Source organism: Terrapene carolina, unplaced genomic scaffold, assembly GCF_002925995.2.
Source record: "Terrapene carolina triunguis isolate 2854851 unplaced genomic scaffold, T_m_triunguis-2.0 Scaffold247, whole genome shotgun sequence".
NCBI classification, from domain to species: domain Eukaryota; kingdom Metazoa; phylum Chordata; order Testudines; family Emydidae; genus Terrapene; species Terrapene triunguis.
In genome coordinates, this window is record NW_020664598.1 from 13,664,608 (window position 1) to 13,676,897 (window position 12,290).

Genomic DNA, 12,290 nt, shown 5'->3' on the forward strand with positions numbered 1-12,290 from the left:
CAATTTATTTATCTTGCACATTTGAAAGCACAGACTGTTCATGAGTCAGTTTCCGCGGTTGTTTTTTTGGGAGGAGTGGGGAAGGGTGTGTGTGTCTTTCAGTCAGGCACAGAAGAGATATTTTTTAAAAACCAAGAGGAAAATGTGATTGTAGATCCACATAAATTTTGAGGCGTCTCAAGGGCAGGCATAGTACCAGAAATTACTTGTATCTATTTTTAGGAACTGACTAGCTTTCAAATCCATGGTCCCTCTTTAAGGTGAAGGAACGAATTCCACTAATAGTTGGCTTTTCATCCTTTATCTAAGGCCTCAGTCACAAATACTAGCCACAGGCATGTTTAAACAAAGTTGTTGTTAGCAGGGTTCTGGCACAGTGGCAGCATACAGAGGTTCCTCTAGCTTTCCAGCTTAGGCCTCACAAAGGTGTAGAGGGCAAGGAATCAGGGCCAGCTCCAGGCACCAGCTTACCAAGCAGGTGCTTGGGGCAGCCACTCCGGAGAGGGGCGGCACGTCCAGCTATTCGGCGGCAATTCGACGGACGGTCCCTCGCTCCAGCTCGGAGTGAAGGACCTCCCGCCGAATTGCCATCGCGATCGTGGCTTTTTTTTTTTTTGGCTGCTTGGGGCGGCCAAACCCCTGGAGCCGGTCCTGCAAGGAATTGACACATGGCTGGGCCACAGAGCCCAAGCAAGCTCTCAGAGCAAATACAAGGGACTCTAAAACTAGTTACTTGGTAATCAGAATGGAGGGATATATGTGAGAAAGCAGAAGTGCAGGTGTGGGGCAAAACCTTAAACCGATTCAGCATGGCTAGTGCTGGCAAACTGAGCCGGTTGTGTTTAAACCAGTTCAAGCACAATCAGCCTGGTAATCAGATGATAACAAAACCTCCCTACCTGAACATCCCCACCACCCTGCTTGATGCAATCATGCTTAAAAATGGCTGTAACTAGCTCCACACAATACTGCTTCCGATATGGAGAGGTCAAAAGTGGACTCTCAAACCACAGTCACAACTCATTTATGGTTTTCCTCCTCTGCAGCTCTGAATAGCCTCCATGAAAACTTATCCACGCAGGGTCCCCAGGTGCTATAGCGATTAGTATTTATTATTTGTATTGCAGTAGCACCTAGAGGCTCCAACTGAGATGAAGGGTCCCATTATGCTGCACATTGTGTATAACAAAAGGATGGTCCCTGCCCTAAAAAGCTTAGAGTCTACATGTAAGATAAAACAACGAGGAGTCCTTGTGGCACCTTAGAGACTAACAGATTTATTTGATGAGATGATGTATGTAATAGCCCTTGCTGGCTGTTGTGTTTGTACCCACACCCTAGGCCTACATGCTTTTAAGCTTCCTTTGGTCTGGGGAGGCTCTGGCCTCTCTGACATACTTCCTGGGTGCAGATTCTCTGTTGGCTACCTGGAGGTTGAACCTCATGGCCCCACTGCTGTAGGCCCCCAGAACCAGTTCTGAACCTCACTCCCACCCCAAAGACACCGCAGTAGCTTAAGCACACCCTTTCCCAGAACGCCAGCTTTGTAGGTTCTCTAGTTTATAATTTACCCCTTCCGGGACATGTGATCCTTGAAGCAAATAGGCACAGACATTGCAAAGGGTTTCTAAAAAGCAATTACTCTTTACTTGAGACACACAGGAGATATACAGATCTATGCAAAATAAGAAAAACCCATGTGTGATTCCCTGCCTCAGTTTACTAACCACTCAAGTGTTCTCTGGGATTTGATCCGGATTCTGGGACTTCTCTCCTTCAACACATGCTTCTTTTACTGTTCTGGTTGGTGAGAGACAGCTGCTCTGAGCAGACCTAGTCCTTTTATAGACTTCCAGACTTCTTTGTTAGGTCAGCCTCAACCCCCTCGTCAGGAGATCAACTGCCTGGTTACCAGCCCACCTGAGTGGACTGGGTCTTATGAGTGCCTGATAGCTCCCTGAGGTAAGGTATCTTCCATTTGAATGGAAGACCATGGAGGTTTAACAACCCACCGTTGTTAGCCCTGTGTCTCCACCCTTTGGAATTTCACACCAAGATGGAGGTAAAAAGACAGCAGAGAAGGCACAGACCAGCCTTACAGTCATAATGGAGTTTGTAGTTTGATATAGATAGGTACAGAGGGTTCATAATATCAAACAGAATTAATAAATTGTATATAGATTCCCCAGATTGGCCTCGTCAAGATTAACAGAGCAGGGGTACCTCACAAGTACCGCTGGTGAGTTCTTACACTCCTTTTTTTCAAGATAGAGCTTCTGTTATTACCTTTTATTGATTTAATAGCTAGACAAATACAATTAATGTGCAGTAACAGGTGTTTAACCTCTCCCCATTATCAGGGCAACCATTTTCAAAACCAGATTTAAAGGAAGGGCAGCTGTCTGATTAGGAGTAGCCACTGGATGTCAAACAAAGCAACTTCTGTGGTGTAGACACAGCCTTAGATGAGACTTGCTGTCTTGCCTGACAGAAGCATTTCCCAATGAAATGTGATTTTTCCTTTATCAAAAATATTGCTGTGGCTTTGTCTCATTCACTAGTGTTTCATTTGGGACACTCCCACCTCCCCTCACAAATCTCAGCCTGGATTTCTCTGCCCCCATCCAACAGAATTCAGTTTATTACACTCCTGTCAGCTGTGCTGGAGAAGTCAGTTTTTCTCCCTCCAGTCCTGCTTGGATGCCAACGCATCCCTGGCGGACTGTTATTACTGCCTGTCATTCATATTCTATCCGCCAATTCCATGGAGGGGAGATTTAAACCTCAGCCCATCTGCATTCAGTTCTGATTGGATGATTATCCCAAAGCTGCAGAAAGTGTTTTTGATAAACAAATAAAAATTCTATATTGCCACTGCTGTCCTGGGACACTGGCTCATTAGTAAACATGGAAGGGAAGTACATGACTGATTGCAAGAACCTATCAGGGCAATTCTTTAGGATTTAATTTTTTGTGGGGAAGAGACTGTTACAATGAATTGTTCATGAAATTTGGCAGTCCTGGAGGCTCTGAAGTCCTGTGTCTAGCGTAGGTACAGTATCATGGGCAACAGTAGTCTACTTTCCCCTCACACCGGTCTAACCCTGACTTGGAGAGACCACTTCTTGGGGTAGTTCAGTCTCCATGCCCATTCAGTCCAACAATGGTGCCAATCAGGAGGGTGGTTTTATGTCATACAGGCATCTATTCACTAGGTATTGGACTGCAGGCCCCAGCTCATTTTGCACTGGTCCCCAAACAACCCAAAAACACACCAGCATTCAGTTATTATCAGTAGCCCTGGTACCTCTTACATCATGAGGCCTGATTAACGGTAAGTGGGGCCATCCTAGTTCTGATAGTTGAATCTGAACAGCATGTGGGATTCACACACTGGACATAAAATTTTCTCTAGCCAGCATGATTCAGCATTTTTGGGGCCTTGGTAAGTTGCAATAAATAGTGAGAGAGTGGCATGTCATTGATGGATGCTGGTAAATTGGAGTTTAAAATATTGTACATGACGTCTTACATAACCAAGGACAGTGGAGGGGATGGAGCCATGCACCAGCAAATTGTTGTGCATACTACTGATTGTTTATTAGCTCAGTAAAAACACGGAGTTTGATCCAGGGATTGAAACAGCATTTCTAATGAGTTTCACAGTCATGGCTGGTTTTACTCTCCATTGTTTGTAACTTTCTCCTCATTAGTATTTATTATATGGTGGTGTCTAGAGACCCCAACCAAGATCTGAGCCCCATTGTTGTGGGCACTGTACAAACACTGTCCTTGCCCTGAAGAGTTTGCCATTGAGATAGATGAGACAAAGTGTAGGAGAAGGGGAGTACTTCCTTCCTTTTCGTATTTAGCAACCACATGGTTTCAAACTGGCAACAGAGATTTTCCCTGATATCTCCTCTCACAATCCTATGTCTCTAATGGAGCTGAAATTATTCCTTTTAGCAAAGAAGGGACTCTTTTGCCATTTTATAACCACAGCCCTTTGAAACAAGCCACAGAGCTTGGTTTATAGCTCGGTATCTCTGCCATGCACCTTCCTCCGATCACGATATAAGAGCCAGGATGGCCTGCCACACAGGGACTACTGCATTCCTACCCACACAGTCTCATGTTACGAGGATAATCCATTTAACAAGGGATGATGTGGGGGAAGGGACTGGGATTTCTAATGAAACAAGTGGGTTGATTTCAGAATAAGGAGGAGGGGATCACCAGCTGACTTCTGGGAAGGAGGCCCTCCAGTGGCCTGCATCTCCTGCTGTTGATTTGCAAATGGTGTGACACTTCTCTAAAGATGACCCCAGAGCCTGGGGTGTCTCTACAAAATGTTTGGAAAGATCTGGAGCATTTAATCTGGGGTGAGTCTACCCTCTGGGGCAGGGATTGTCTCTTCATCTATGTCTGTACAGCACCCTGCACAATGGGGACCTGATCTTAATTGGGACCATAAAATGTTTATTATTCAGGAATGTCTGGTCACCATGTATAGAATTTAGCCAGAGAGGCAAAGTTCCCCTCAACCGCCCCTTCATTAGAGGGGAAAATGAGGGCTAACATCAATGTATTTCCCCCACACACACTGAGGTGAAAAATCAATCTCCTCCCATTCTCTGTCCTGTGCCTCTGCCAGGAGCTTTCTGGGCCAAAGGACACCATCAGTGCATTAGAGGAGTGAGTCTGACAGGCTGCCAGCTGCCAGCAAGGTTGGCTTACCACACTGCAGGGGACACAGAGCAGGCTGAATGACCTTCTGTCATGGGCGGCAGTGCAGACTGTATGGCCAGAGTTCTGAAGGTGTTTGCTGGCAGCTGGATTTGTGGGTTTGTCTAGAGAGAAGCCAAGCCAGAGTGTATCATGCCAATATATAGTTTCAGATACATCAGTGGGAGGGAGAGGAAATGCATGAGGCCAGGGTCATATATGTGGGAGGCAGGGAGATAAAACCATCTGCAGCAGAAATATATTGAGGCTCTTGGTCTCTGTTTGTTGGTCTTCGTTTAGCCTCAGAGCAGCGACAGGTTCAGAGCATCTCTTCCTTTCAAGAGGGCTATGAAATCTTTAGCTCAAAAGAGCCCGATGCCCACTTACAGTAAGGTTCTGGCAGCAGGTACACTCCCAGAGCGATGTAAAGGGGCCTCAGTGCAAGTGAGAATCAGGCCCAACAAAGCGTCAGGGGGCCAGTTTTAATCACTCTTTGTGTGTACCTTCATGCCAAAGGAAAACATTCAGAGTTGTGGTCACAGCGTTCCACTCTGTACGATGCTGGCCAGAGCATTCTGTGCTGTGCAGCACGGGATGGGTTAATGGTTAGCATGCCCAGGCATTTGCATGAAGAAAATGTGAGTCAGAACTAAGTATTAATATGGGGGCAGCAAGAAGGAGAGGGGAGTGACTTTTCTAGCAGCTTGCTTCTTACAAGAGGGGTCCCTTCCTATCACGACCCCACCCCATGTAAGGTGTGTCTCCAACTTCTAACGAATGTGGGATTTCCTTGCTGCTGTTACACAAGCAAAGGAAGTGTCTCTAGTGAATTCAGAGATGGAGGGAGCCCTCTGGCATTTTGGCACTACCAGATTATTATTCATTATTTTTGGTCATGATTATTATTATTTATTAATTTTATTACAGTATCATTTAGAGGCCGCAGCTGAGAGTGGGGCTCATTGTGCTAGGTCAGTGGTGCCCAAACTTGTCCTCTCACAACCCACCTTTCCTGTAATGGAATGTGTCTGCCCCCGCTGGGAGCGGAGCTGCAGCCGCGGGCCGGGGGCCTGGGGCAGAGCCGGGGCCGTAAGCGGGAGCCGGGGGCCAGGAGCGGAGCCAGGGCCACAGTTGCAGCAGGTAGGCCGGGGGTGAGGGCTGGGCAGAGGCCGGAGCAGAGTGGAGCTGGGGCAGAGCGGGGCTGGGCGGCGCTCTCTCCTCATCTCCTGTGGTGGCTGGGCTGGGCCCTGCTGTGCATCTCGTATGTTCCTCCATGCCTTCTAAAGGGGTGTGCTCCACAATTTGGGGGCCACTGTGCTAGGTGCTGTACAAACACATAATAAGAGACAGTCCCTGTCCCAAAGAATTTACAATCTAAATAGACAAGACAGACAAAAGGTATACACTGCAGTCGGAGGTGTGATTGCAGCTCGGTTAGGCTTACCAGCATTAGCTTCAATCTAGCTAGCATGGCTAAAAATAGCAGTGAATATGCAAGGAACAGGCTAGCAACATGGATACAGTCCCAGGGTCCCCAGCATGCTTGTACAGCCTGTGCTGAAGCCCGTGCCACAGCTATTTTTAGCCATGCTAGCTAGATTAAAGCTTGTGTGGGTATTCCATCCTGTGCTGCAATCAACTCTGAGTGCCGTGTAGACGTACCCAAAGAGGGGGAAGGAGGAAACAGGTAGAGAGAGAGGAAGCGACTTGCCTAAGGTCACACAGGAGGTCAATGGTGGAGATGGGATTCACATGGAGATCCTAGACTTGTTTTGCTGCAGCCTCTAAAAAGGATTTTGCCATACTGGCATGTCCCTGTGTGCCAAGGATGTCTTTTGGTATGTGTTCTCCCCAACACCTTGTCTGATTGGCTTCAGACATTCCGGAAATATTCTACTCTAGCATAATTCCACTCATGCCCGCAGAATGGAGTGTGTACAATTCACTGCTTAGCTGCAACTAGCAATGGTAAAGAAGAGGAAGAAAAAGAGGCAAAAGCAAGAAGCAGAGAGAAGAGGAGTAGTAAGAGAAGAATGGAAAAAGAGCGAGAGAAGGAAATATTATAAAAATAACATGGCTCTGACTGTGTTGGGGGTGAAGTAAGGAGGAAAATTAGACCATTGGCTCTACTGTGATTTTGGCTATCATCTCTAGGGAGAGGTGCTCAGATTCTATGGTAAAATCATAGGATGGAAAGGACCTCGAGAGGCCATCTAGTCCAGTCCCCTGCACTCATGGCAGGACTAAGTATTATCTAGACCATCCCTGACAGGTGTTTGTCTAACCTGCTCTTAAAAATCCCCAATGATGGAGATTCCACAACCTCCCTAGGCAATTTATTCCACTGTTTAACCACCCTGACAGGAAGTTTTTCCTAATGTCCAACCTAAACCTCCCTTGCTGCAATGTAAGCCCATTGCTTCTTGTCGTATCCTCAGAGATTAAGGAGAACAATTTTTCTCCCTCCTCCCTCTAACAACCTTTTATGTACTTGAAAACTGTTATCATGTCCCCCCTCGGTCTTCTCTTCTCCAGACTAAACAAACCCAATTTTTTCAATCTTCCCTCATAGGTCATGTTTTCTAGACCTTTAATCATTTTGTTGTTGTTCTCTGAACTTTCTCCAATTTATCATGTCTTTCCTGAAATGTGGCGCCCAGAACTGGACACAATACTCCAGTTGAGGCCTAATCAGTGTGGAGTAGAGCAGAAGAATTACTTCTCGTGTCTTGCTTACTACACTCCTGCTAATACATCCCAGAATGATGTTCACATTTTTTGCAACAGTGTTACACTGTTGACTCATATTTAGCTTGTGGTGCACTATGACTTCCAGATCCCTTTCCTCAATACTCCTTCCAAGGCAGTCATTTCCCTGATTTTTCCTTCCTAAGTGGAATACTTTGCATTTATCCTTATTGAATTTAATCCTATTTACTTCAGACCATTTCTCCAGTTTGTGCAGATTATTTTGAATTATAATCCTATCCTCCAAAGCACTTGCAACTCCTACCAACTTGGTATTGTCCGCAAACTTTATAAGTGTACTCTCTGTGCCATTATCTAAATCATTGATGAAGATATTGAACAGAATTGGCCCCAGAACTGATCCCTGCAGGACCCCACTTAATATGCCCTTCCAGCATGACTGTGAACTACTGATAACTACTCTCTGGGAACGGTTTTCAAACCAGTTTTGCACCCACCTTATAGTAGCTCCATCTAGGTTGCATTTCAGTAGTTTGTTTATGAGAAGGTCATGCAAGACAGTATCAAAAGCCTCACTAAAGTCAAGATATACCACATCTACCGCTTCCCCCCTATCCACAAGGCTTGTTACCCTGTCAAAGAAAGCTATCAGGTTGGTTTGACAAGATTTGTTCTTGACAAATCCATGCTGACTGTTACTTATCACTTTATTATCTTCTAGTTGTTTGCAAATTGATTGCTTAATTATTTGCTCCGTTATTTTTCTGGGTACAGAAGTTAAGCTGACTGGTCTGCAACTCCCCGGATTGTCCTTATTTCCCTTTTTATAGATAGGCACTATATTTGCTTTTCCAGTTTTCTGGAATCTCTCCAATCTTCCATGACTTTTCAAAGATGATCGCTAATGTCTCCGATATCTCCTCAGTCAACTCCTTGAGTATTCTAGGATGCATTTCATCAGGCCCTGGTGACTTGAAGACACCTAACTTTTCTAAGTAATTTTTAACTTGTTCTTTCCCTATTTCAGCCTCTGATCCTACCTCATTTTCACTTGCATTCACTGTGTTAGACATCCAATCACTACCAACCTTCTTGCTGAAAACCAAAACAAAGAAGTCATTAAGCATCTCTGCCATTTCCACATTTTCTGTTGTTGTTTTTCCCCCCTCATTGAGCAATGGGCCTACCCTGTCCTTGGTCTTCCTCTTGCTTCTAATGTATTTGTAGAATGTTTTTTTGTTACCCTTTATGTCTCTAGCTAGTTTGATCTCTTTTTGTGCCTTGGTGATACATTATAAGAACATACCATAGACAGATCGTTCACTCCTGTGAAATGTGAAGAGGTCTGGATTTAATTTGGTGAAGTTGGGGGGTGGGATCAAAGAGGAAAATCAAGCTCATAAAGGGAGAGTAGCTCAACGAAACCTCAACTCAAATCTTTCCATAACACTTCTTATCTGCCAGAATTACACACACAAGCTTCTCATGAAGCAGGTAAGTACTCTCATCCTCTTTTGCAGATGGAAAACTGAGGCAGCAAGTTTCAGGGTTTGTCTACACTTGAAGTGTTACAGCAGCATATCTGCAGCATTGCAGCTGCACCACTGTATCGCTTCGGTGTAGATATTACCTCCCATAGAGGTGGTAACTAGGTCAACAGAAGAATTCTTCCATCAACTTAGTGCTGTCTACACTGGGGGTTGGGTCGGCTTAACTATGTCACTCGGGGGGGGGGTGGATTTTTCACACCCCTGAGTAATGTAGCAAGGTTGACCTAACATTTTAGTGTAAACCAGGCCTCAGTGACTTCCCCAGTATTACAGAGAGAGGCAGCGGGAGGCTAGGATGGCAAGGAGGACAGATGTTCCATTTTGCGAAGGATTTGGAGATTTCAAAATGTTCAGAACTGGAGTGAAAACCAAACATTTTAAAATTCTCTGTGAAGAAAAATTCCCCAAAAGTGTCATTTCAGGTGGTTCAGAATGTTTTGTTTTGAGAACATTTTCAACTTTCAAATGATGTGTTATACTATGTAATATACTGCAAAATTTTTAAAAAATTAAAAGAAAAGTGATGTAAAATGAAAAACTGAAATATTTTAGTCAGAAAATGTCAAAATGGGATGTTTTGACACGGTCAGAACTTCCCCTCCCCCTTTTCTATTTTCAAAACAAAATACCAGTGAAATTGCCCTGATTTCACAAAGCGATTTGGTTTTGATGGAACAGCCTATTCCAATGGAAGTTTCTCCAACCAGCTCTAGTCAGGGCCAGTGCTACAGCTCAGCAGTTCCTGGCACCCAGTGTGACCATGCCGCTTTTTGTAGCAATTCCTCCAGCCTTTCAGATATTCCCTTATTGATCACACTACCTCTTTTGCAGGCAGCTGGGGAATGCTACTTTTATCATTCTAACCTTTCTTTATTCTTTCCCTCCCTCCTTCCCCCCTCTTGTCCTTCTCCAGGTACCTTCTGCATCATTTCACTGTGCACATGCGTGGCTGGAATCAACTTCGAGCTTTCCCGCTACCCCCGCTACCTGTACGGACTTCCCGATGACATCAGTCATGGCTACGGCTGGTCCATGTTCTGTGCGTGGGGAGGCCTGGGCCTCACTCTTATATCGGGCTTCTTCTGCACCCTGGCCCCTTCTGTCCAACCTGTCCCCAGGACCAACTGCCCCAAATCCAGACCTGAGAATGGGACAGTGTGCTAAAATAAATAAATAAACAAATGTGTGTATATATATATATGTATACACATACATACATATATATATATATATGTATAGATATATTTATCTCAAACTGATGCCAGTGCCAAGGTAGAGCTCAGTTCAACATGGCACCTGCATCTCCACAGGACTTTCTGTTGCTTCGTTCTTTCTCACAGAGATGGGAAAGCTTTTCTGTAACATGGCTCTTCCATCTAACTCTTAACTTCAGTATCATAATGTAAAGGTCAAGTGAAAATACTGTTGCATCTATCTACTGCCACCTGGGGTGGGTGGGGAAGCAGGTTATATGGAGGATGTGAAACCTGAGTCTGTACAGGACGTGGGGAACCAAAAACTATCAACTGCAAGGCAAGAGGAGAATACAAGCAACAAGCAAAGAAACGGATCAACCATCTGAGTCACCTGTAGAATGTAACCTCCTTGAGGCCATTTTCAAACCCCTACCACCTTTAAAAAAACAAACTGTCCCATCGTTATTTTTCTTCCTGCCTAAAAAAAGGGGGGGAGGAAGCATTTTCTCTTTGCCTGCCAAACTTTAAAAAACCAAACAAATAAAATAAATATGGAACAACAAACAAACAAACAAAGAAGAAAAAAACCATGAGGACATTTCAGCGGATGTTCTAACAATGCCGTTTTAATCTTCCAGCTGCCTTACATCCAGGCTTAACACGGAGGCTGAACTGCTAACAGAGACGCAGTGGGGGGCCTTTTGAAAATGCTGTGATACATGTGTGTATAACTCTATTTTCCCTTCTTTTTTTTTTTTAACAAAAAGAAAAATTTAAAAACATTGAAATGTGATCGTCTATAATCCATCCATGCTGTGTTTGTAGCCCAAGGAAGAGGCATCAAGACTGCAGAAGTGCGAGGGAAGGCACGAGTTCTGAGACAGCCGGTCTCCTTCGCTGGAGGTTGTTGTTTTTTTTAAAACGTCACAATGGAAAATTCAGGATGGTGGATACCAGGAAAGAACCATCCGGGGGAAGGGAGGTGGGGTAGCCCTTGCAGTTGATTTTCCTGAATATTTATTTGAGTAGGATTTGTTTTATTTTCCATTTTGGAAATTAAAGACCATTGGGCAAAAGCCATTGCGGAGGAGAAAAGGGGGACAAGTTTTTGTAAGGGAGAAATAAGTGGTGCCTCTTGTTGTGTCCAGGTATGCCAAATAAGACTTTCCCACATCTTGTCATTGGAAACTGCCCCATTTCACTGGACATCTCTTCTTTCCATTTGGAAGAACAATCTATACAGATGGAATAGAATGGGTCAGATGCAGAGAATGAAAATCCATTCCCCATGAGCTCAAGTCTTGTATGATATAGTTGTGAATCCACAATTAGAATTCTCTCTCTTTTTCTGTGTGTGTGTCTTTCTCTTTTTCCTGCTTCTGCCCTATCTGCCATCCCCTTTCTACTCTGCTCCTCTCATTGTGCAGCTCATAGATCCCAGAACAGCTAATTTAGCAGCTAAAACTCAACTGGAGAGGAATAAATCATCCAGGGAAGCTAAGTTTCACCTGAAATTCCAGTAGTTCCTGCTGTGGAAGGTGTGGCTGGAAGGAATGCAGGGGAGAAGGCTCCAATGGAGTAACTAAAGTGGAGTCAGAGGGTGCTCTCACTGAATAGCCATGTGAAGGAGTGTAGAGAATCACTTCCTTGAGGCATTTACTGACAAATGTGCAGGGAAGGGAGAAGGGGTATGAAAAAACAGTTGTTAATTCAAGACCAATCTCTGCAACCATTTGTTACATGAATAGATCACGTCACATGTCCTAGTTGGTCGATAGATAACAAACATCCATGGCATCTAAGCAAAAATAATTGGCAGAAGAGGCAATCCATTTGAAACAGAATTTGCTCCAGAAAAAAAAGGACGTGTTGACTTCCAGGCCTACAGTGCTGCGGGGAGACAGTGTTTTGCCTACTTTTAAAAAAAACAGTCATTATCATACAATACAATTATAGAGACATTGTCAGTCGTTCCCTGCACCCTCTCTCCTTTCCCTTCCCCTAGGTCTTTTTGTTGATTTTGTTTTATTAATCTGGCCCAAAGAAATGCAGACTCTTGGGGTATTTCAGAGTAGGATTGATTTGTTTATCTTTTATTCTCACTAAGCTG

General features: G+C 44.5%; 1 protein-coding gene across 1 annotated transcript in view; it reads left to right on the top strand.

Moving 5' to 3' along the window:
* Window positions 1-10,148, top strand: part of TMEM178B (transmembrane protein 178B) — a 304,484-nt gene extending 294,336 nt beyond the window's left edge. The window contains exon 4 of the mRNA XM_026657580.1: window positions 9,898-10,148. Within this exon, the coding sequence (XP_026513365.1) occupies window positions 9,898-10,148 (251 nt within the window). The remainder of the gene's footprint in view (window positions 1-9,897) is intronic.
* Window positions 10,149-12,290: the final 2,142 nt, after the last annotated feature.